The following is a 23,955-nucleotide window of genomic DNA, read 5'->3' on the forward strand; positions in this document are numbered from 1 at the left end:
TACTGGCCGCACTTAAGCGACTGCAGCTATCGAGCTCGGTAAAAAATGTTCTTCTGTCTTCTACTGTATGTTAAAAATATTTTGGAGATCATCAACGTTATTTTCCGTTCTTTCAATGTGTGCTCAATAGATAAGTCTGATATTTCGCCACGATTATATTACTGCAGACAGTAAATGCCACTAAAATAAACTGATCACTCGTTTCTTTTTCGTCACTCGCTGCTATACAATGCTTATACAAGGGTCTTGGTCTGTATAAAGTAATTCAGTGAATAACTATAACAGATGTATACAAAGGAGGCTTGTACACGGTTTATTAGTAACAAATTGGACACACTCTCTGTATAAACCTGATATAAAAGTTTATTAGTAAGACTAAAGAATAACTATAACAGATGTATACACATGAAGCTTATACACGGTTTACTAGTAACAAATTGTACATAAACGGTGTATAAACCTCGTATAAAAGTTATACACCGTTTATTAGTAAGACTGATGAAGTCTGCTACCTTATCGTTAATGAACGCACATTATTACTACATTTTATGATACACACAAATTGTGAAAATTACGTGATAGATTACGAATACCTTCAATAATAATAATAATAATAATAATAATAATAATAATAATAATAATAATAATAATAATAATAATAATTGCTTTACGTCCCACTAATTACTTTTACGGTTTTCGGAGACGCCGAGATGCCGGAATATAGTCCCGCAGGAGTTCTTTTACGTGCCAGTAAATCTACCAACACGAGGCTGACGTATTTGAGTACCTTCAAATACCACCGGACTGAGCCAGGATAGAACCTTCCAAGTTGGTTTCAGAAGGCCAGCGCCTCAGCCGTCTGAGCCACTCAGCCCAGCATGAATACCGTCAATAGCGTTTCAAACTTTGAGATAATTTTAAGAAACTGGTTGTGTATAAGCAATAATCGCTTTCTCATCTAGAAGTGAACGGTGTCCGCTTTTAAGCTTAATATCACCACCGTATTTAATGAATTAATAAAATGAACAAGTTTTCGTTTCTAGTTAAGTTAAACATATGGATTTAGTCAAAGCTATAATTATTGAGTAAATGCAGAACACCAACTAGTTTCATTAGAACGATTCTGTTTAAATCTTGCGCATTACACATAGCACAAAATTCAGCACAGCACAGTATTAAGCCGTGGCAAATAGTTATTTTACTGTGGTAAGCATTAATAGTAACCATGAACCATCCAGTCAATGGTGATGTTAATTCCACGTTCGTTTCGCAATTGTTTAATTCTAAACGTATGTTACAGGTTATGATGATGGAGCTCAACCTTAGCTACAGTCTACGTTGCCAACCAGTGGACTACTCAACAAGTCCCAGAGCACTAAGGGTACGGTAATTATGAGATATCTCAGTCCGGCCTATTACTTCTGGTTCACACATTTAATCGAGTTCATTTTGCTTATACCTACCGTATGATAGAGCCAGCTTTTTCTTATAACGTTCTTGACTGCCCTTTCGCTTAGGTTTGGCCTAGTAAGACAGGCCATTCCAAGCAGACAGCCTCCGTGTCTGGCTCGTGACAGCCCCGGGCTGTTTGGTAGGGATGAAAGAGAGAGAGGGAGCGAACGAGCGGGAAAGAGACGGAGGGGAGTAAGTCCTCGACTTGAAAAACTCCTTTTGATTTTATGAAACACAGAAATAATTAAAGAAATACACAAATCAGCCTTTAAAAACTAATACCACAAAATATAAATGTCTCTTTTCAGCATTTCTTTGAATTCACTAACTTGGTGACGTCAGGGAAAATTGTTTGAGTAAATAAATGCCTAACCCTGCTTCCAACGCAACATCGACATGCATGACTTAAGTTTTGCTCGTATTCAGGTTCATAACCGAGAATGTGTTCGCAAAGGTATGTAGAGACAAACATAAAACCAATAACTAATTTGCACGCCAATGCGCAAATACGCGGAAGCTCCTTTTGTTCCAAGTTCTTATACAATGCAAGGGGGCCCACTTGGAATGTTGAAATATATATATTTCAAAATTGTGTTATACTGAACAACTGATCAGTTGTCCGACTCGATGGCTGAATGGTCAGCGTAATGTCCTCCGGTTCAGAGGGTCCCGGGTTCGACTCCCGGCCAGGTCGGGCATTTTTATTATTTCTGATTAATTCTTCTGACTCGTTGACTGGGTGTTTGTGTCCGTCTCAACACTCTCCTCTTCATATTCAGACAACATACCACATTATCAACTACCACAGAAACACGTAAAACAGGGCCAAATCCACATGTGCGACGCAGTTCACACCCGCGACCCCACAGGTGTGGGAAAAAGCGGTAGGAAAAGAAGAAAGAAGACTGAAGCCTTATCAGTTCGCTTTGAAATCTCAAGAGAGAGCCATAAAATGTTTAATTCAGGCAACATCTCTTCGATATTTTTAAAGGGCGCACAGTAACTATCATTCTAACAATCGAACAAGTCGTATGGTTTTAAAAGTAGGAATTCTTCAATATCTTTCTCCTGTATTTCTTATTTATACAATGGAAGTGTCATATTCAAAACACCAATTTTGTCCTACATAGCACAATCGATATATTTTTGCCTTGCAAAGAAACACTTAAAACACTATAATGAGTTTCAAATGGAATTTCTACCACAAACTCGAGTTCAGGAACTTAAGTTTCGATTTTATTCAAAGTCATCCCCAGCCAAAAAACAGAACAGAAAATCAGGCTAATTACTCGATACATATCATAATCATAAGTAATGACTAAATTTATCCTGCATTACAAAGTAAGGTACATTAACATTTTTTTAATTAAAAGAAACTGCTGAACATACGGTAGGTACCTTCTGCAGTGTAAAGGTATGACGTCAACACAAGGTACTGACAAGGAAAATCGAGCAGCGGAAATAACCCATGGGGTGGAACTGCACAATTTACTAATCACAGAGTGGTGAAGAAAGGAAGTTTGTTGATTTATACTTGTCTCTTGGTTATTTTATTACAGTGTACTCTTCGCTCCATAATAACAAGATACAGTGGACAGTTCAGTCATCCAGTTTCTGAAAAACCAAGAACGCTTTTACAAAGGCAGGGCTATTCAGTAGCGTTTAAATAACTCCTACTTTTTCAACATTATCGAAAATAAAGGATATAAAAATGGAAGTGTTGTATAGTGCTGTGACTCTGCTTACGTCGGTCATCCAAGACAAAAGAACATACTGGTTTATGGAACTTACATAAGCCCACAGAGTCGCAGTTCGTCAAACACCTTTAAACAAACGATCATGTCTTCAATACGGAGCAGCATCTCAGAATTATTCATACTGAAACAAAGGTCTTCATATTCAATTCTATAGAAATATTGATGTATGTTAAAAAATGTGTTCCGCAACACATGTAACTACCTAGCATTTCTAAATGTATTTGTTTGACCAGCTCCGCCCTCACACAAACACGGATACAACCATCAGAGAGAGTCGTGCAGTACTCATCTATTCGGCACTCCCTTAGTAACTTAAAATGGATTCCATTATGAAGGGGCCTTAACCAAAAGGTTCCTCAATTCTCAGTTCAAACCCTACGTATTTCGGTAGTTGTAACTGTCAGCTTTATTTAATTTTTATCAGGATTAAACACCAAGCAGTTCCCCCAGTAATATAATCAGTCTAGATGTAAGTAGAAGATACAGAGTAATGTGCTCCTTATGTGTCTCCAGGTGGCGCGAGCGATATGGGTGTACCTGCTACTGAAAGTGCTGGATCTCTCAGACACGGTAAGTTGCATATAAATCCGAAACCACAAACCGCTTGAGTTCTGATCTTAACTGACATTTTTTCGCCCGAAAATAAAATGAAAATAAAATATTGTAATCAATTTTCCAGTTACTCATGGTACTGCGCAAGAAGTACAACCAGATGACGTTCCTTCACATCTTCCACCACGCAACAACACTGGCTCTAGCCTGGTGCATAGTCAAATACGGAGCAGGTAAATATTCTGCAAAAATATGTGGTGTCAGATTACTTTCAACTAAGAAAATACCCATGAAAGAGGGGTCATGAATATTTGAGGAGCATACTGTACACTTGTAAGCACATAAAAAGACCAACGTTGAAATCTGAAATCACATCACACTACTCATCAATCATGCAGCACCCTGTATTAGATATACAGGTTTACAACTACTCACTTTCGGACACCCTACATGAACTACACACACACATTAAAAAGTACTCAACGTAAGTAACTCTCTTCGATTCCTATGATTCCAGTCAAGAAAATGGCACATAAAGAAAACATGAACAATCAAGGAACATACAGCACAGTGGTTACGAATACCCAATAGAGCAAGTACTTAAGTTGTAGCTTGGCAGCTGAGTGGGGAGGTCACACCGTGGGACATTAGTTGAGAATTAGGAGCTCCAAATTCCAACATAATTGGAATATTTTCTAGTTCACCACCTTAAGCTAATATGAATTTATCCAATATGGAGAAAATAGAGCGGGAACTTCTATAAAAGTCCGAGCCCTAAAAAGAGCAAGAAACATGATTTTTAGCAAGGAACAAGGTGTCCAAAAGCCTTCAATGTAGGTGACAATCTCCATTCTGTGAGGAACGGGCAAGGTGGGCAATATAGTGGTCTTTTTCGGTCATCTACGGTATCATGCAGTTATGGTAATATCTCCAGGTTCATCTTGGGTTCTTGGAGCAGAGTCGGGTCAGTTTTCCCACATCGTCTGTATCATCTCCGACCACACGATTTCGATGGAAGTGAAAGCAAAAGAGGAAGCCGGTCAGTTGATAACAATATCGGTCTGTTCTGCATATCATTCATGCGCTATAGCTGACTTATGATTGGGAGACCGCTCCTGCTGAAAAACGATTACATCCTCAGGATACTGTTACCGCACCAATAGGAGCAAAATACTATAATATGAGAATATTATACTACATCTGGTCGATTGTATATTGCCTAAACCATTTCAAGTCCACTGAAGGATATCCAACACAGAAACCACCAAAGAAAAATAACCCTCGCGAGAATGATGAATAAACAGTAATAATAAACTCCGGACGAAATACGGGGACATCAGGCGAATAGAAAAATGTAAGTACTTGGGTGAAGATCATCATGAAAAATCGACTAGACAAGGAAGCTCTTAGAGAACGAATATGCAAACTTGAAATAGCCTACCAAACTTCACGTACGATCTACAACAAAAAATGTATTTCCTAAAACACTATGATAAGACACTATGGAACGGTTCTGAAGCCAATAGTTATGTATGCAGCCGAAACCCTATCCCTAAATGCCAATAAAGGACTCCTCGAAGAACTTGAACAAATCCACGATGTCTTCGGTTGTGTCCTATCATCCTAACTCCTCTTCTGGACAAATTTCGCCAAATCGTTCTCCTCTAAAGAATTCGATCCAGTATCCCTTCATTCGTGATTCGATCTATCCATCTCCCCTTCAGGATTCTTCTGTAACGCCACATTTCGAAAGCTTATATTCTCTTTCTTTCTGAGCTCCTTATCGTCCACGTTTTACTTCCATACAAAGTAACCCTCCAGACGTAAGTATTCAGAACCTTTTTTCTACACTAATTCCTCCATCAATGTTCAAAGTGAGCAAATTTACTTTCTTAAGAAAGTCCTTCCTTGCTTGTGCAAGTCTGCATTTCATGTCCTCCTTACTTCTGCCATCATTAGTCATCATACTACCCAAGTAAGAATATTCATATACTTCCTTTAAGACTTCATTTCCTAATCTGATATTTTCTACATCACTTGACTTCGTTCAACTGCAATCCATTACCTTTGTTTTGTATTTATTTATTTATTTTCAACTTGTACTCCTTCTCCAAGACTGTGACCATACCATTCAGCGATTTCCCCAGGTGTTCTGCACACTCAGATAAAATAACAATATCATCGGTGGTCAAATCAACATTATGCAATGCCTTTTCTAGATCTACGAATGTCGTGCACGTGCAATTGTCTTTCTTAATTTGATCCTCAAAGTTCAGACGTTAAGTCAGGATTGCTTCACGTGTCCCTACATTACTTCTGAATCCAAACTGATCGTCTACCAACCTAGCTTCAACCTGTCTTTGCATTCTTCTGTGGCGAATAAGTTAATAAGGGAAGGACAGCTGATTCAGAAAATGACGGAACCGACTACAGGGAAGAATACTGTTGACGTGAACGTAATGTTGGTAAAACCAGATGAGCTGTATGGAGAAACCGAAGTAGTAGATGGTATTAGTGATCACGAAGCTGTTTTTGTCGTAGTTAAAAATCAAAGTGATAAAAAGGAAGGACTTAAAAGTAGGACTATTAGGCAGTACCATATGACAGATAAAACAGGCATAAGGAAGTTTTTAAAAAGTAACTATGGTCGGTGGAAAAGGGTACATTTTTATGTAAACAGACTCTGGGGTGGGTTTAAAGCAATTGTTGAGGAATGTGAAAACAGGTTTGTACCTTCAAAGGTCGTAAGGAATGGTAAATATCCACTATATTATAACAGATAAGTAAAGAGACTAAGAAGGAGGTGCAAACTGGAAAGAAATAGAGGTCTTTTTCACAATCTGCTTTACGTCGCACCGACACAGATACTGTGTAGAGATGAGAAGAATGCAAGAATGAGGAATGTGGCCTGCAAGCACGAACTTCCTGTTCTTCCCAGACAGATCGGCTCTTATCTTCTTGTATCTGCTACACGAAAACATTGACTCACACTTTGCAGTTTGCTGGACTACAACTGACAAGAGCGAAGAGCTGCCAGTAGAAGATAATATAAAGTTGCCTGGATGGTAGTGGAGTTGCTATGGTAACCATTGCGTCACTGGCTCTACTGGTGAAAACCCCTTCATCCCGTGCATCACCGGGCATGTGCATTCTTCTGATCTCCCAACAGCAGGTCTTATGGCACCGATGGGACTACGAGTGGGAAGGAAGCGGCCGTGGCCTTAATTAAGGTACAGCCCCAGCATTTACCTGGTGTGGAAATGGGAAACCACGGAAAACCACTTCAGGGCTGCCGACAGTAGGGTTCGAACCCATTATCCCCCGAATACTGGATACTGGCCGCACTTAAGCGACTGCATTCGGTAGAAATAGAGTTAGAACTGTCTGTGGAAGTAAGGAGAATTTGAAGGAACTTAGCAGGAAATAGAATCCAGCAAAGAAGTCAGCTAAGGATAACACGATGGCAAGCATAACTGGCGAAAATATCTAAGAATAATCTTCCTAAGATAGCAACTCCATGTTATTACCATGACATCACATGCATATGATAATACAATCCGGAGTGAGTAGATTCCAAATAAATACAGTAGTTTGGTTGAAATAAGTCCACCTGTTTTCCACTTTTAGGAATAAACAAACAGACGCCAAAAGGAAAAGTTCTGCCTCATGTTCCCTCGGTGTTCATTTATATTAGGTGGGGTTAATTTCCAAGCCGAGAGAAATATTATGCATCCTCTGATTTTCTCCTGTTACGGATCCTTCAAATAACTGTCGACGTGCGAGGGTGTCCGTCACTGGCTGCAGAGCATAAAGCCTGCAGAAAATAGTATTTTTCTCTGTCATGTGAAGAGTAAGCGAAATTATATACATAACAAAAATCATTTAAAATGAAGGGGCGTTTCACATATAGTCCACAGATTTTTCATATAAAGAATAGTGTAAGAGGAAATTGAAAACAAACTACTTCTGGTATTCCTATAAACGCCCAGTCTGTTCAGTGATTTTTAAATGATATGCATATGAATACCTGGTCTTGAATGAGTAAACTCCAAATATGAAGTTTGGTCGATAGTGTAAAATAAAATTGAAAACAATCTTGACGCAAGTGTAATAGACTAATATAACTTGGAAATAATATTCTTTAACCCATGGGTAAATAATGCAAAAATTGATTGTTATTATTATTATTATTATTATTATTATTATTATTATTATTATTATTATTATTATTATTACTTGCGAGGTATGACTACGAAGTGTTTACATACATTTACATTATATTATTATTATTATTATTCTTTTTTTTTGCTATTGACTTTACGTCGCACCGACACAGATAGGTCTTATGGCGGCGATGGGACAGGAAAGGGTTAGGACTGGAAAGGAAGCGGCCGTGGCCTTAATTAAGGTACAGCCCTAGCATTTGCCTGGTGTGAAAATGGGAAAACACGGAAAACCATCTTCAGGGCTGCCGACAGTGGAGTTCGAACCACCTATCTCGCGAATACAGGATACTGGCCGCACTTAAGCGACTGCAGCTATCGAGCTCGGTTTTATTATTATTATTATTATTATTATTATTATTATTATTATTATTATTATTATTATTATTAATCACGATCGTATTATTTGTGAGGTTATGTCATGGAACACCTGCTGTATATGTATTAATATGAGTTTATTTAATGTAAGAACACGTAATTAATAGTATATAATTTATTATTACCGGTATATACGATAATCCAATGTCACATTGTGCAACACACTGTAGTAAGTCCAGAACAATGCTATGCTCGACCAGAAATATGTAGAAAGTTCCTTACATTGTAACCAGGCTATTGGAAACTCTCGAATTTAGGAGAAACGTAAAGTTGTTTTAATGAGACTTGTGTGGAAGTCGTGGTAGCTGAGCGTTTGAAGTCAAGTACGTGAAATGGTTTTGTTGGGTTAGCAGTTGACATGCAATTGTTGTAGTCTCTCCTCATCCTTCGTAGTAGCGTTTCGTTACATGATGGCAGTTCATTAGTGCGTGTGTGTACAGGATGCAAATAGAATTTGTGTAATAATTTGTGATTAAAATAGGGTACACAACTGACAGCATTTTGTGTGCAGTCTTTGTGAAGACTTCTGGTCTTCGTATAAACTCCCAGTCTGTTAGGTGATTTTTTTTAAAGATATGCATATCGAAACCTGCTCCTGGATGAGTAGATTTTAAATATGAAGTTTGGTTGACATATAATCAGTAGTGTACGAGAAAACTAAAAAAAAAACGCATTTAGTCTTTCTATAAATCTCCAGTCTATTCAGTGATTTGAAATCATATACATTTCAAAACCTGCTCCTGGATGAGTTGACTCTAAATATGAAGTTTGGTTGACATCTATTCAACCGTTTACCCGTGATGGTGGAACAGACAAACAGACACAAAGCTAAAAACTACTGATATGATCTCGGGTTGACCTAAAACGGACAAATAAATAACATTACAGACAGCGGACCCCATAGAATTGTATTTATAAGATAAATAAAACACCCAAGTAGAAGAACCGAATAGAATACTCTCTCTCCCTAGTTCCGAATCACCTGGAACTAAAGGAGGGCATTCGTTTCTTGTTAACAAAATTGTTTCGATACATGCCTATCAGATAATCCTTATTAGAGTTAGTTTGCCTATAACTAAAATGAATAGTATAATTAAAACTAAGGGTTGTTTTATAACCTTCTTACACATTATTTGATACTTCAAGTCTTAGATTTTAAACGGTGTTTTACAATTTAGGACAAATATGTATCCTCTCCTTTAATATTTACACTCGTGCTTACTTTTTGTACTTTCACTTTTCTTTGCCATATACTTTTTATAATACAACATTTCGCAATCTATCCCGGTTAGATACACTCTTTGTTTAATACTCAGACAATTATGGACAATTTTCATCTCTCTTTCCTTCTCTAAACCTTAGATTACTATCAATTTAATTGATTTGAAGTGATTCTGTCTCTCCACAGAGTTTTAATAGATGTACCTCTTCCATTGTTTCACCATACAGCAAATGATTCTCATCGTCATCTTTCTGTCTTTGACCTTTATTCGTGTACATATGCCCATTAACCACCACACCATGCCTCTTGCTTCTCTATTTGTAAGTCTGTCGTTCTTTCCTTATTTCTTTCTTTCTTGTCTACTTTTTGCGAATTTCGCAGAATTCTACGCATGTTCTTACATTCTGACATGATCATGTGTTTCTCAACAAATCTTATTCTCGTGGTTACCTACTTACTCAGCATCTTTTCTTCACTGTGATTCTCTTTATTCTAGAATTTTCCATTCCTATTCTGTCCAACATTCTTCTCACTTTGCTTGCCCAGTAATCATCGTGTAGATGTTTCCTCTGACGCTGGTACGCTAAATTGAATGGCAAATATTTTATTACATTTTCAGATATATCAGTCTGTAAACATCTTATCCGACACTTCCAGTTCATATATAATTACATTTCTCCTCACATCTTCCTTTTCTCGTGTCTGTTCCTTAACTTCCTCGGCCTTTCTTCAAAGTACAGAACTTGTTTCCGTTTTCATCTAATTCTAACTTATTTTAAATCAGACTCACGTTGATGTCACTCGCTTCTGAGACTAAGTATCTCTTCATATCCTTCATTTCCTTAACCTAGCCCATTAATATTTCCCTTGTTTCGTTCACTTGATATACAGTACGTTCTTCGTGACCTACTTGCGCTTTTATCAAGACAGGCAAGTGCCAGTGTTTCATTCAATACTACCTTTCACCAACAGCATCATCACCAACACTGATGTTAGTACCACTTGTATTATGTTATAGGGACTGTTGGCATTTTGGATGTACTTTACTTTCATCTTACAATGCCACCTCCCTATAGCACATCGGTATTGCCCAACTGACACTCACGTTCTTGTTACACGCTCGAACTCTTAGCACACAATCAGCTCTTAAAGACCGTACACCTCGCTGGTTCTATTACAACTCAACACTCAAGTAACTATCCCTCAGTGTGTTTATTTTCTCATGTATCATTTTAACTGCCACTGATCTGCATTTACGAGCAAATGTATTTCAACAGGTGGCCTGGCTTCATTTGGAGTCACACTAAATTCTCTGATCCATGTGATCATGTACGCCTACTACCTACTGGCAGCTTTGGGCCCGCGACTTCAGCCCTACTTATGGTGGAAGAAGTATCTCACCTCATTCCAAATAGTAAGTATCTCACTAAAAACAATGATATATGCGGAATGGTCACAGAATTAAAAAATTAAAGCATATCTTCCTGTCCACAGGTCCAGCTCTGCAGCGTCGCATTTTACAACTTTTTTGCTCTGTACACTGGCTGCAATTACCCTAAGCCTTTGATGGTAGTGTTCATTCCCCTCATATCAGTGAACCTGGTTGCGTTCTATCATTTTTACAGAAACTCGTACAGTAAAAAGGCTAAGTGAATATCCTTCAATCACAAAATCCCACCCAGCAACGAGACTAAATAAATCGTTGTTCTGGAAGATTTTGTGCTAAGTAAGTGTTGAACTCAACGGAGTCAGTGCAAATGAAGCATGTGTAAGTTGAAAGCTGTAAGTTGGAGGTATACATGTGAACTGAATAAAAACAAAACACAGAAAAATGTAACTTGAATATTATTTGATTATTGACTGTTATGCCTTCCAGCGTTCCTACGGTCTATTCCCAGCTAGCGCTGCGGCTTCATACGATTCTGCATCCGTCTCATAGTTGAATACCAAATCTGACTTATCACTTCATGTACACGAATTGCTTGCTTTACGCTGAAGTGTTATGTTAGTCTCCTGAATGAGCTATTCTACACCATCCGCATTACAGAGACCCACATATAAGCCGACTCAAGCGCCCAGCTTCATTCAGTATATCTATCACTAACTTAGATTTTACCCTTTCAATATGCACACCCTTTTATATATGTCTACTCCTTAGTCCCGTTTCATGGTATGGTGTCGGGGATATGTACATCCTTCCGTCACAATCCGAATATATTTGCATCAACATCATCAATCTTTTATTTCTCTATCTGTTTAACGTCGCACTAATTTATACAGGTTTTCGGTGCCAGTAAGGTGCGAAAGGGTTAGGACTGGGAATGTAGCAGCCGTAGCCTTACTTAAGGCACAGCTTCGGAATTTCCCCTGGTGTGACATGCGAAAACCACGGAAAATCATCATTTCCATTAATGCTACAACAGCTCGGTATACGAAGCAGATTATTGGTGTGGGTGAGGTCCTTCCTGGAGGGTCGAACTCAAGTGTGTGGTATATCGCGGGGGTGGGGGGGTCACAACCTATCATAGTGACATCAGGAGTAGTTCAAGGTTCTGTGATCGGCCCCCTGCTGAACCTCGTATTTGTGCTCTATCTTCTCGATTGTGTAACCGCACACATGGCACAACGTGCAAATGACACTGTCGTATATAAAATTATAAAGAACATGGAAGACTACAATCAGACTTACAAAACTGATCTGTGTGGTGTTCCGTGAATGGGCTGGAAATAAATGTAAATAAATGTAAATGTATTAGGATAAACAGATCAAGAAACTGTCTAGAGAACAGGTATGAATTAAATAAGAATGTAATACCGCAGAACCTGCAGACGGAGGAGGAAAGACGAAAAGCGATGAAAATCATGGGATTGCTTAGTACGAACCTCAGAGGCTTCAAATCAGGGGCCCTGAGAACAGATTATCTCAGTATGGTAAGACCCGTACTAAGCTATGGTTTTCCTGCCTAGAATCCCACCAGAGTCGCAAATATAAACACACTTCAGAAAATACACAGTGGGTTGAACGGCTAATAACTTACCGCTCCCATATTTATTCGGCTAACCTCCCCTCAATAGAAACCACAGCCAAAAGAACCGACTTGATCTACCATCGAAAATCCCTAGCCGGTTCCATTAACCTTGACCCGCTTCGCCGCCTTTCCCTATCCGTTCGCTCTGTCCACAGAGGAGTTAATTTTGTCCCTCCGTTTACCCGTACCACCTCGTATCATTCCGGTTACTACGGCCGCTCCGCACATCTCTGGACTGAAGTACCACCTAAAATAAAAGCCTTGTTCTAATGCAAATAAAAAAAACATGTAAAAAAAAAAGGTGTACATCTCTTGTGTGTACTGTATGAACGGGAGTCAAAGGGAGTGTAAGAATGGTCGAGTGAATGAATTACTGTACGAGTGTAAATATGTAAATACTATAATTATTGCAAATATTAGCCTAGTGGGTCTGTGAAGCAGCTAATGTACACGGAGTTAGCCCCTTTTCATTAGATCATCCATGCAATCTGTATAATTAATTAATAAATTAATTAATTAATGGTCACAGCCATTGGCAAGACTGGGACTTCGATGTAAGCTACATTTTGTTCCGGCCTGAGCCAAATGACAAACGCAAAACTGCTGCATCCCTCAAGAAATGGCGACAGGCGTTTCACTTGATTAACGCATATTGAATCCGGCTCCATGACTAAATGGTTAGCATGCTGGCCTTTGGCCACAGGAGCGCCGGGTTCGATTCCCGGCGGGGTCGGAAAATTTAACCATAATTGGTTAATTTCGCTGACACAGGGGGTGGGTATATGTGTCGTCTTCATCATCATTTCATCCTCATCACGATGCGCAGGTCGCCTACAGGTGTCAAATCAAAAGACTTGCATCTGGCGAGTCGAACTCTCGGACACTCCCGGCACTAAAAGCCATACGCCATTTAATTTCATTTTTAACGCATATTGAAAACTTGGTTCTGGACGTTCCCCAACGGATCACAGATGCACTACTATCTTCGAATTATCTCTCAGCAATGATCCCGCTCACCATCCTACAATGACTAACAAAGAGGAGTATTGCTACGAATAATAACCGTCTGTTCTATCGCTCTAATTTATTTCAGGATGACAACAATTGCACACACATATTTACACACATAATGTTATTCAACCATGAATGACCACACTCACTACATGCTGCCTATTTAGAAGTCTCTGTCTTCTTCACACACCAGGTAGTCTGGCTCGTTGGTATTACCCGGGACAGCTATAATCCTTACTGGGAGATTCGCCTCAGTTTTACTATCGCGCGCAAGTCTAGTCATCCCGCACACTAGCTACAGGTGGACAGATAGGAACCAGGGCTGCTGACCCCCCACAACACATGATGGTTGTTCCTTGGTTCGACTCCATAAAAGTCCAGTAATACACACAAACACAGTGAACATACTTAACACTGACAACTAAACAGCAACAGCTTGACGGTGCTAACAATACTTCTCACAACAACGATAATAAACACTGCTCAATTCTACTCACATCACTGTTTTACACACATACTCCAAGGCAGTCTACAGTCCACGGTGGCGCACGCAGTACTCCCAGGACAGTACACAGACACTACTCCGTAATTCAACACGACGATAGTCTGACAACGGTGAGATAATGACGGTAGCCAACAAATACTCCGACACAACAACTCCTCGTTCAGACTCCGGTGGGACACTGGCGACAACCAGCACCGCTGTCACCCCAGTCCAACGACTGGCGACAGCCAGCACCGCTGTCGCCCCAGTCCAACGACTGAACTCCAACACTCACTCGCTGTTCGCGTTTAGCCTTTTTTTATATATCCTGGTAAAAAGTAAACTCGTATCCTCATCCCGAGGTGGAGCAGCTCTTTTCAGGCACACCCCCAATGGAGGTGAGCTGCGTGTACCAATTGAACCATGTACCAGTCCTCCTGCCATTCTTAAATGTCTGACAGTACCCGGAATCCAACCCGGGCCCCCGAGAACAGCAGCTAATAACACTAACCGTTACGCTACGGAGGCAGATTATATCCTGGTGATAAGGTACTGGAATATTCGGGACTCTGGCTAGAGAGAAAATATTCTCGTTGCATCTTCCACAAAGCGCACTGGTAAACTAGACGAAGAGAACAATACACGGAAAAGACAGGCCATGCCCTTCAGGCCGGCTGGGAGATCCCCGGTTTGACTCCAGGAAGTACCGAAGAGGGCTACAACAGGGCTGGGAACGTAACAATACTAAGCCATACATATCACTATAGTTCTTACATCTTTTCTGTTTGGTTTCTTACAAAATGGAACGATTACTGCTTTTGTCCAAATATAGTTTAGTTTAGTTTATTTAATGAACATAACAGGCCTCCAGCCCATATACATGCTCATAATATAATAATCATAATCATTATGATACTAATAGTCATAAAATAATAACCCTAATAATAGTAATAATAATAATAACAACAATAATACTCATAATCATAATGTTACTATAATAATAATAATGATCATAATAATAATAATAATAATAATAATAATAATAATAATAATAATAATAATAATCTTAAACAAGTATAGACAGTACTAATCTAGCCCCCGCCTGGCCTTGTACACACCACATGACCTTCACAACAGATTATGCTGCAAGAACCGCTGACTGTACTTCAGAACAGTTTCGGCTCACGCCCTTATAATCACTACTGCTTACTCCGCACTCTTGGTTCCGTGACCTAATTCCTTTGGATTCAAGTAAACCAAATTACAACAATTGCGTACAATCCTCAATATCGCAATCAGTAAGGCATCTTCATTTCCAAGATACCGTAACATTTACTCACTCAACTACCTCGCCACCTCACCGACCTTTGTTATCACTTGGTCTTACTTACCCTCCAGGCTGATATTCACATAACCCACACTTCACTAGCTTCTAAATTTTCCAACAAACTCCATCGACTGAATATCCTCGTACTCTTAACCACTTCTCACTTACATCCTGAGTTATCGTCCTATGCCCCTTCCTCTTCCATTTTTATCAAACAAGAATTTTTTACCGCACATAAATACCTGTTCAGTTCTCCTCCGTTTTCCCATTCCTTAATAATCCACCTTATAATACCCCGCTCATCTCTACCTTTTAGCCACCCCCTATTTTTATGTAGCCACAACAACCACCATACCAACCCTTTCCTTCTCAACCTATCAACGTATCTAATATTTATCCCCGTTACTTCCTCAACTTTATTAAACACACTAAGGGAACTTCTTAATCTACTTTCGGGCAATAATTTCTGCCTACCCAAATCTTTAATCCTCCTTACCAGTACCTGCATCCCTCTACCTTCCGTCTTCGTCCACACCTCTTCCCACATGTACCCCAGGCCCATCATCTCCAAGTATCCCTTAATTTTATCAAGCCAGCATCCCTTATACATACTCTTCTGTTGTTGCTCGTACGCGGCCTGTAATACCCTCCCTCCTTCCTGTCTTTTCAAATTCATCCAGTATCTAACTATTCTTTTCACACACTCAGATTCCAAATCCTCCACACACATTAATTCCACCCCTGCATTGGCTGTGCACATCGGGAGACCCATCACTATCTTCCCGAAATTACTAATAATTCGTCTTAATTCAACTCTTTTGTCACCCAACCCCCATACTTCCGCGCCATACAATACCCTACCGAAAATCACTGATCTTAGAACTAACCTCAGGGTTTTATAATTGATACCCGGATATTTCGCTAGCAAGTTTTGACTGAGGCTAGGGCGGCCAACCCTCTGCTCCTCGCCCTCCTAATATGATCATTCCAGGTGCCTTTACTATTAATAATGACTCCTAGATATTCTAACTTGCTTACCAGTTCCAACCTTTCTCCCTGCACAACCCATTTCCCGTCATCCCTCCTTTTGTGTGCCTGGGCTACTAGCAGTATAGATTTATTCCCATTAATTTTCAAGGCCCATTTCTTCGCAAAATCCGACACTGCATTTAAAGCCTTCTGCATCCATCCTAGGGTTAGAGTCATCAAAATCACATCATCAGAAAAAATCAATCCTGGGACCTCCACCCCATTAATTACCGGCAGTGCCCAATTGCTTGCCCCATGCCCCTCCAAGATATAGTTAATAAATACAATAAACAAAATTGGCGATAATTTGCACCCCTGCTTTAAACCCAACATAGTCTCGAATGGTCTGCTCAACCTATCGTCTCCCAATTTTACACAGAACCTGACTACCCTATATATCCCCTCTACTGCCCTCATCATCTTTCCCGAAACCCCCAACCTTCCCGGTTTCTCTAACAGAGCTTCTCTATCCACCTTATCGAACGCATTTTCAAAATCGATTGCCGCCACATACACCTTCCTTCTTGACAGGCTCCTATACTTTTCCAGAACTGTCATCACTATCATTATATTATCCACTGTTCTTTTTTTCTTCTAAATCCTCCTTGGAAATCTGACAATACTTCATTTTTTCTGCCCATTCACTCAACCTGTTCGCCAACACCCCTGTGTAAATTTTACTTAAGGAATCTAACAGAGATATTCCTCCATAATTATTCAAACTGTTTTTACTACCTTTTCCCTTATATATTGGACATACAATTCCTGTTTCCCATTCCTTCGGGTACTTCCCCTGATCAAAGATCTTATTAAATAGTTTCACTATGCCCACTATCATTGTCTCATTTTTGCTAATTTCTTTCCAAAACTTATTATTGATCCCATTACAACCCCCCGCCGACCTGCCCCTGATTTTTCTTATCACTCTCAAGGTTTCCTCCCACGTAATTTCTTTGTCCAGTTCGTAATTTGCCACTCTTCTGTTCCTCCAAATTACTTCTTCCCCCGTCTTCCTCCAGCATTCTTCCTCCTTACCCCTGAATAATTCACCAAAGTAGCTCGCCCACTGTACATCTTCAATGCTCTTTACCTCTAGACTCCTTCCACCCTTTCTTATTCTGTTAATCCTTTCGCAAACTTGTTCAATGTTGTTAGTCTTACATTATGACTTCAGTTTGTTCCTCTAACCACTTCTTCTTTACCTCACAAATATTCCTTTTATACTCTTTCCTCAACTTACAGAAGACCTCCCTTTCTACACTCCCTCCTTTTTTCTATACTCTCCTAACGCCCCCAGCACCCTCTTCCGCATATCTTCACACTCCCGATTAAACCATTCTTCACCCTCTTTCTTTTTCCTCCTACCTTTTACCTTCTGCGCTATCATCCTTATTGGATGTTGCAGTAATTCCAAGGCTTTATCAATATAATTCTCCTCTAACGCTCCTTCCCATCCATATTTCAGAATTTGTAATTCCTCTCTTGCTACCCTATCCCAGTCCCTTTCCACTTTCTCCGACCATTTGTACTTCTTATATCCACTCCCTAGTTCATCCTTCATCTTAATCTCCTTCCTTATATGCTTATCCTCCCCTCTTTTTAACACAACCCACACTGGAAAATAGTGAGATTCAATCCAGTCTCCTATTTCCATCCTTGCAATATCCTCCAACACTCCCTCCGAGCTTAAAACCATATCTATCAGACTATCTCCCTTATTTGTAACACAGATCAATTTCCCCGTACTGTCACCCTCCTTCCATCCAATCAAAATATACAAATTTCCCGCCGCGCACATCTCTAGGAGCTTCTCTCCATAGTTGTTTACAATTTTATCCTCACTTCTTCTACTTTTCAACAAATACTTCCCATCTTCCCTACTATATTTGGGCTCTGTTCCCCTATTCTCGCGTTCCAATCTCTCTTATCATACTAATATCCACCAACAGCTCTTCAAAAAGATGCTTGTTAGCATATGCTGAACTACTAGGGTGACAATAAACGAACGCTATATTTATTTTCTTCATCCTTCCCTCTACCCATCCCATATTAAATCTCACCCATATGGTTTTTTCCATATCTGTCGCGATGTCCTCCGCTAGTTCACTAATTTCTTCCCTAATTAATACTAAGATCCCTCCTGGGGCTAGTCCTCGCCATCCTTCTATATTTATATTTAATCACAAGCCCCTTCCATGTAATCTCTTTCCCTGTATCCAGCCACATCTCCAAGAGTGCCACAACGTCCAAACTTTCTACTACTTCCCGAACCTTTTTATTTCCTAGTTTGCTTATTAGTCCATCAATATTCACACATCCTATTTTCCAATATAGTTATATCTTTCCCTCCCCCTTTCTGAATTTCCTCCCCTATTCTTACTCCTTGTAGTTCTCGTCCCCTCATCCTCTATCTCCATTCCTCCCTTTCTTAGCAACCTTTGCCGTTCCATGCCCTCCGTATCCTCCATCCCTTTAGTTACTTTACCCCATAAGTCTTTCAAACTCATACTTCTTACTTTGCTCATAACTGTTTTACCTTCCTGTCGATCACTCTTCTCATGTCCTTTCTTGTTCACTAAAACACTACACTCAGCTCCTGCCGTTTCTTGCTGTTCACCCTCACTCACCCCTTCACTGCTCTGATCTTCTGTATCCACACGACACTGCCCAGTTCCACCCGGATTGATCTCCTCTCCACACCTCATTGTTCCTTCTTCCTTCCTTCTATCTTGCACTGCCATCTCTCCCCCCTAGGCACTCACGCTTTCGTCCATCACTTTCAGCTTCGCCACTGAGTACTCTCTTACCCATCTTCCATTCTGACCTCTTATTCGGGCCTTAAGACCCTGTTATCTCGCTCTCCAAAGGTGTCTGTTCAATATCTTCATAATTTCACTGCCTTCTCTTCCCAAGTCTCTTTTCACCCCTACTTTCTGGCCCTGTAAATTGTTACCGTTTCTTATCACAATTTCTGCCATTAGGGTAGATAATATTTTTACCCTAATAGGCCTCCGACCTTTAGTTTTTTCCACTCTCTCCACATCGTCTATGTCCACTTCACTGAAGTTTATCTTCATCCTATCTCGTATGACCTCTACCACCTTGTGAATTAATTCAATCTTGCCTTCCCTCTCACCTTCTTCCACACCATATATAAATATGGCTTTCTTCATTCTCTCCTGCCTATACCCCTCTACTTCTCTCTTCAGCATCAACACCTCATATTTAGATGTATCACTTTCCCTCTTAATAACTCTATTTCTTTCTCACTGTTCCCCACTCTCCTGTTCGATTCCTCAGTCTTCGTTTCTAAACATTTTTTCACGTTCCCTATCTCCTTTCTCTGCTCTTCCATCATCTCCTTTATTTCTTGTACCTTATCCCATTGATAATTTTCTTGTAATACTTCTCTCACTACCACCTTAAGTGCTGCCAAGTACTCCATGCTGAATTTTCCGCTGGCATTTGGGCCTGGGTTTAATTCCACCCCCCACCCCCACCCCAATCACCAGCAACACAGCTATCACTGTCGCTACCAGCACCGCTTCACCCATTTTAACTTACTTTTTCTTCTCACCAGCCCATTCTTGGCCTCCTTCCTCTGCTTCACCTGCCATTTTCAAATCGCGGTCCGGTACTGCTCAATACCGACCATGTTGACGGCACGCATTGCACCACGTGACTTCACTCCTCGGTTGCTCAAGGCAGACTGTCCAAATATAGAGATTCTGTGCAGACCTTATCCTCGTTTTGTAACAACGTACACACGATGGTCGTTTTTTGTCAAATGTAACCACTCTTTGATACTTAGCCACACTATACAGTACAATATATACTTGCCGGTCTTAATGGTATAGTCAGTTAAACGTTGGTCTTTGGTTACAAAGAAAACTAGTTCAATCTGTTCGAGGTCGGTGGCATTCGTAGCGTTGAATTATGACAAGGCAAAGAAATCCCTAGGGTCAAAATTCAGACACCCTAGTGTCTGTTTTGAGATCATTCGCATTATTTATTTATTACAAATTGCTTTACGTTGCACCGACACAGATAGATCTTATGGCGACGATGGGACAGGAAGGGCTAGGATTGGGAAGGAAGAGGCCGTGGCCTTAATTACGGTACAGCCCCAGCATTTGCCTGGTGTGAAAATGGGAAACCACGGAAAACCATCTTCAGGACTGCCGACGGTGAGGTTCGAACCCACTATCTCCCGAATACTGGATACGGGCCGCACTTAAGCGACTGCAGCTATCGAGCTCGGAAGAGAGATCGTTAGCAACCAGTAACGACATTAAACAGATAACCAGCACAGTAAGGAAATCGCGTGTGTCTAAATTCAGACATTGTGGTGCCTGTTCTGAGATCATTAGCAGTCGGACCTTACGTTAAAAAAAGTAACATTTTATTAATTGTATTAATGTCACTATATTTTATCAATCATATTCTGTACTTTCTTAACCTTGTTTCTGGTTTGCCTCATGCTTACCCATTTATTGGCCTCAAATTTCTTATCACTCTCCTTTCTTTGAAATTAAGACAATTGGGAAATGCTGGAAGACAGATTTCAGCGCGGTGAGCAGAAGAGTTCAAAATTTATCAATCTATACGCCTGCATTCCTCGGACAGTGACTTTCCAGGCTTTATAACTTCGTTCCTTTCTTCAGAAAACTTGACACCAGTGTCGTGAAAATGGCAACACATCGCGAGTTAACCGCTTTGAACGTACTATGATCATTGGCGCACGGTGTATGGGCCATAGCATTGCGGAGATTACAAGCGAAATGGGGTTTCCGAGATCAACCGTGTCAAGGGTTTATCTTCAACATCGCCGAGAGAATATTACCGCCCGCGTAAACCGCCGCACGGGAAGACCACAGGTCTTTAACGAACGGACGTCAGGTCGCCTCCGCAGAACCATACTGGGCGCTCGACGGGCTACTGTGAGTCAGATCACCGCCCAGTTGAATGCTGGGAATCAGGAACCCATCTCTACCAGGACTGTAAGGAGGCAACTGCACCGCAAAGGCTTCACCAGCCGACCAACTCGTGTCCCTTTGCTGACACCTCGAAACAGAGCTCAACAACGTGCATGGGCCCGCGAACATCGGCAATGGACAATGGAACAGTGGCGGTGTGTGGCATGGTCCGATGAATCCCGATTCCATTTGTATCGTGCTGATGGGCGCGTGAGTGTGTGGCGTATGCCCCATGAAGCTATGGATCCTGCATGTCAACTAGGTTTTGTCCAGGCGGGAGGTGGCTCAGTTCTGATCTGGGCGGCGTTCTCATGGTAGCGATTAAGCCTTATTGTCCGGCTGCAGGGAGCGCTGAGAGGTGCACGTTATGTGGACATTCATTCAAACCATCTGCATCCCTTTCTGGCCCTAGGTGACGTTATCAGCATCAAATGTATATCAGACCCTAGAGTACCCTGATGGAGATATCATGTTTCAACAAGACAACGCGCCACGCCATCGCTCCGTGGTGGCATGCAGGTGGTTGGAGGAGCACTCCAATGAATTTACGAGCATGGATTGGCACTCTAGATCCCTCGATCTTAATCCAATCGAGCATTTATGGATGCCGTCGATGCTGGTGTACACTCCATGAACCCCGCACCAACTACACAAGACCAACTGTGGGTAGCAGTACAAGATTCGTGGATCCAGATCCCTCCAGATTGATTCCAACACCTTGCAGAGTCATTGCCTCGCCGAACTGCTGCCGTTTTGAGGTGGTAGTGGTTTAACGTCGCACTAACACACGGGAAGCTTTCGGCAAAGGGTAAGTTGTTTACGTTGCATTGAGTGGTAATAAAGTATTCTTCTCAATACTCAGGATTAAAAGTATATTTTCCGTAATGTTGATACACGACAGGTAAATGACACAGGTTGGTTTGTTTGCGGTTTTCATATCCAGGCAGGCCGAATATGCCTCAGGACACTCCCAGTACTAAAAGCCATACGGTAAATAAAGCAAATATACAGACGCCGCTCAATTTCATCAGTTTGGGGCAATGGAATAATAACCAAAATATAACAAAAACAAATAATCTACTAACGGAAAATGAAGTAAAACGCAATAGAAAATAAAAAATGAATATTCCTTTTTTTACAATCGGCTGAAAATTTGTTAAACAGCAGTTCTTCATCCCTCCGGTCCGCCTCCGTAAGGTAACGGTTAGTGTTATTAGCTGCCGTCGCGTGGATTATGAAATACACGTTTCAATCACAGAAAATTTATATATCACAATACCACTATTTACTACTCTTATCACTAACTTTCACAACTGTTTACTTCTTTGTTTAGGACTCTAGGCGACTGACTGACTGACTGACTGACGCGACGTTCGTGCGTTTATACAGGCCTACAAGTGGGCTACGCGAGATAGGTCTTAAATATACCCTCGTTACGATACTAGAAGCTTCCAGAACTCACTGGCATACTCGAGTACACGGAGTAGGCTATAACAGTAACTCTATAGGCCTATGGAAAGTTTGGCCAACGGGTGCTTCATTCCGATGGCTCGGGGCTGGGTATTTGTGCCGTCTTTGGAATTAGATTTCATCATAGGGAGAGCCCCATCCACACAGACGCGCAGATCGCCTACAGGCGTCGACTTCAGGTCTTAACGTTTACGTTTCTAGAACTTTGAGTTCCTGTATAGGTACGTCTTGACTCCAGGTCTCTCCGGAGGTCACACGCCATTATTATTATTATTATTATTATTATTATTATTATTATTATTATTATTATTATTATTATTATTATTAGCTCTCTAAGTAGCATGCTATAAGACATACCTAGCAACGAGTAGAGATTTCTCATGCATTATAATGGTAACGATAATAACTAAATGACTTAATCCTTTTAATGAGGCAAAAGCAGTAAATGTCAAATTTCTCCGTTAATATTAGCCATAACGAAAACCTGTACGTTTCATGTGAACTTACCGTCCGAGGAAAATTAACTGAGATTTTCACGATTATTTGTCATAAATGTCTACATATCCACGAAAATGTATGTTTCTTCTAAAACCGGTACATTACAGAAGTTGTAGGAACGGCCAGGTTCAATCATTTATGTCTCATTCATTTTCACGTATGAGCTATCATGTTGGATATATTCTCGAATTCAAGCTTTTCCTCATATTCATCATTCATGCTTGAGAGCACCAATGGAAGAAAATAATTCGCTATGGGAAGGATTTGAACCCGGACCTCCGAGATTACAGGATCGCACCAAGCAACTACGCTAAGGTGACACCGGCTGAAATCCACGGTGTATTTGTGCTTGGTGCTGATTTCTCGGCATGGCTCTCAGGCTGGTGTTAGCCACGTACAGATTTAGCACCACCGCCTCGCAAAGATCATTTGAGTTTGCCCGCGAAGCGATCAGATTGGCTTACTTCAACAGCTGATAAAATGACAATTGCGCCTGATACCGATGTTTTACATTATTTATCAGTATGTCCAACCCTCTAAGGCTCAT

At 40.6% G+C, this 23,955-nt stretch overlaps 2 protein-coding genes across 4 annotated transcripts in view; one reads left to right on the forward strand and one right to left on the reverse strand.

Moving 5' to 3' along the window:
* Positions 1–11,410, forward strand: part of LOC136864046 (very long chain fatty acid elongase 7) — a 51,695-nt gene extending 40,285 nt beyond the window's left edge. Inside the window, exons 4-8 of one of the 2 annotated variants that reach the window (XM_067140574.1) lie at positions 1,301–1,381; positions 3,723–3,779; positions 3,889–3,994; positions 10,862–10,998; positions 11,079–11,410. In XM_067140574.1, the coding sequence (XP_066996675.1) occupies positions 1,301–1,381; positions 3,723–3,779; positions 3,889–3,994; positions 10,862–10,998; positions 11,079–11,237 (540 nt within the window). In that variant the 3' untranslated portion in view covers positions 11,238–11,410. The remainder of the gene's footprint in view (positions 1–1,300; positions 1,382–3,722; positions 3,780–3,888; positions 3,995–10,861; positions 10,999–11,078) is intronic. The other variant, XM_067140575.1, reaches the window with a different exon arrangement.
* LOC136864045 (oxysterol-binding protein-related protein 9) overlaps positions 1–23,955 on the reverse strand; it is an 830,446-nt gene that overhangs the window by 617,879 nt on the left and 188,612 nt on the right. The window lies entirely within an intron of this gene.

The sequence above is a fragment of the Anabrus simplex genome, chromosome 2, assembly GCF_040414725.1.
Source record: "Anabrus simplex isolate iqAnaSimp1 chromosome 2, ASM4041472v1, whole genome shotgun sequence".
NCBI lineage: Eukaryota > Metazoa > Arthropoda > Insecta > Orthoptera > Tettigoniidae > Anabrus > Anabrus simplex.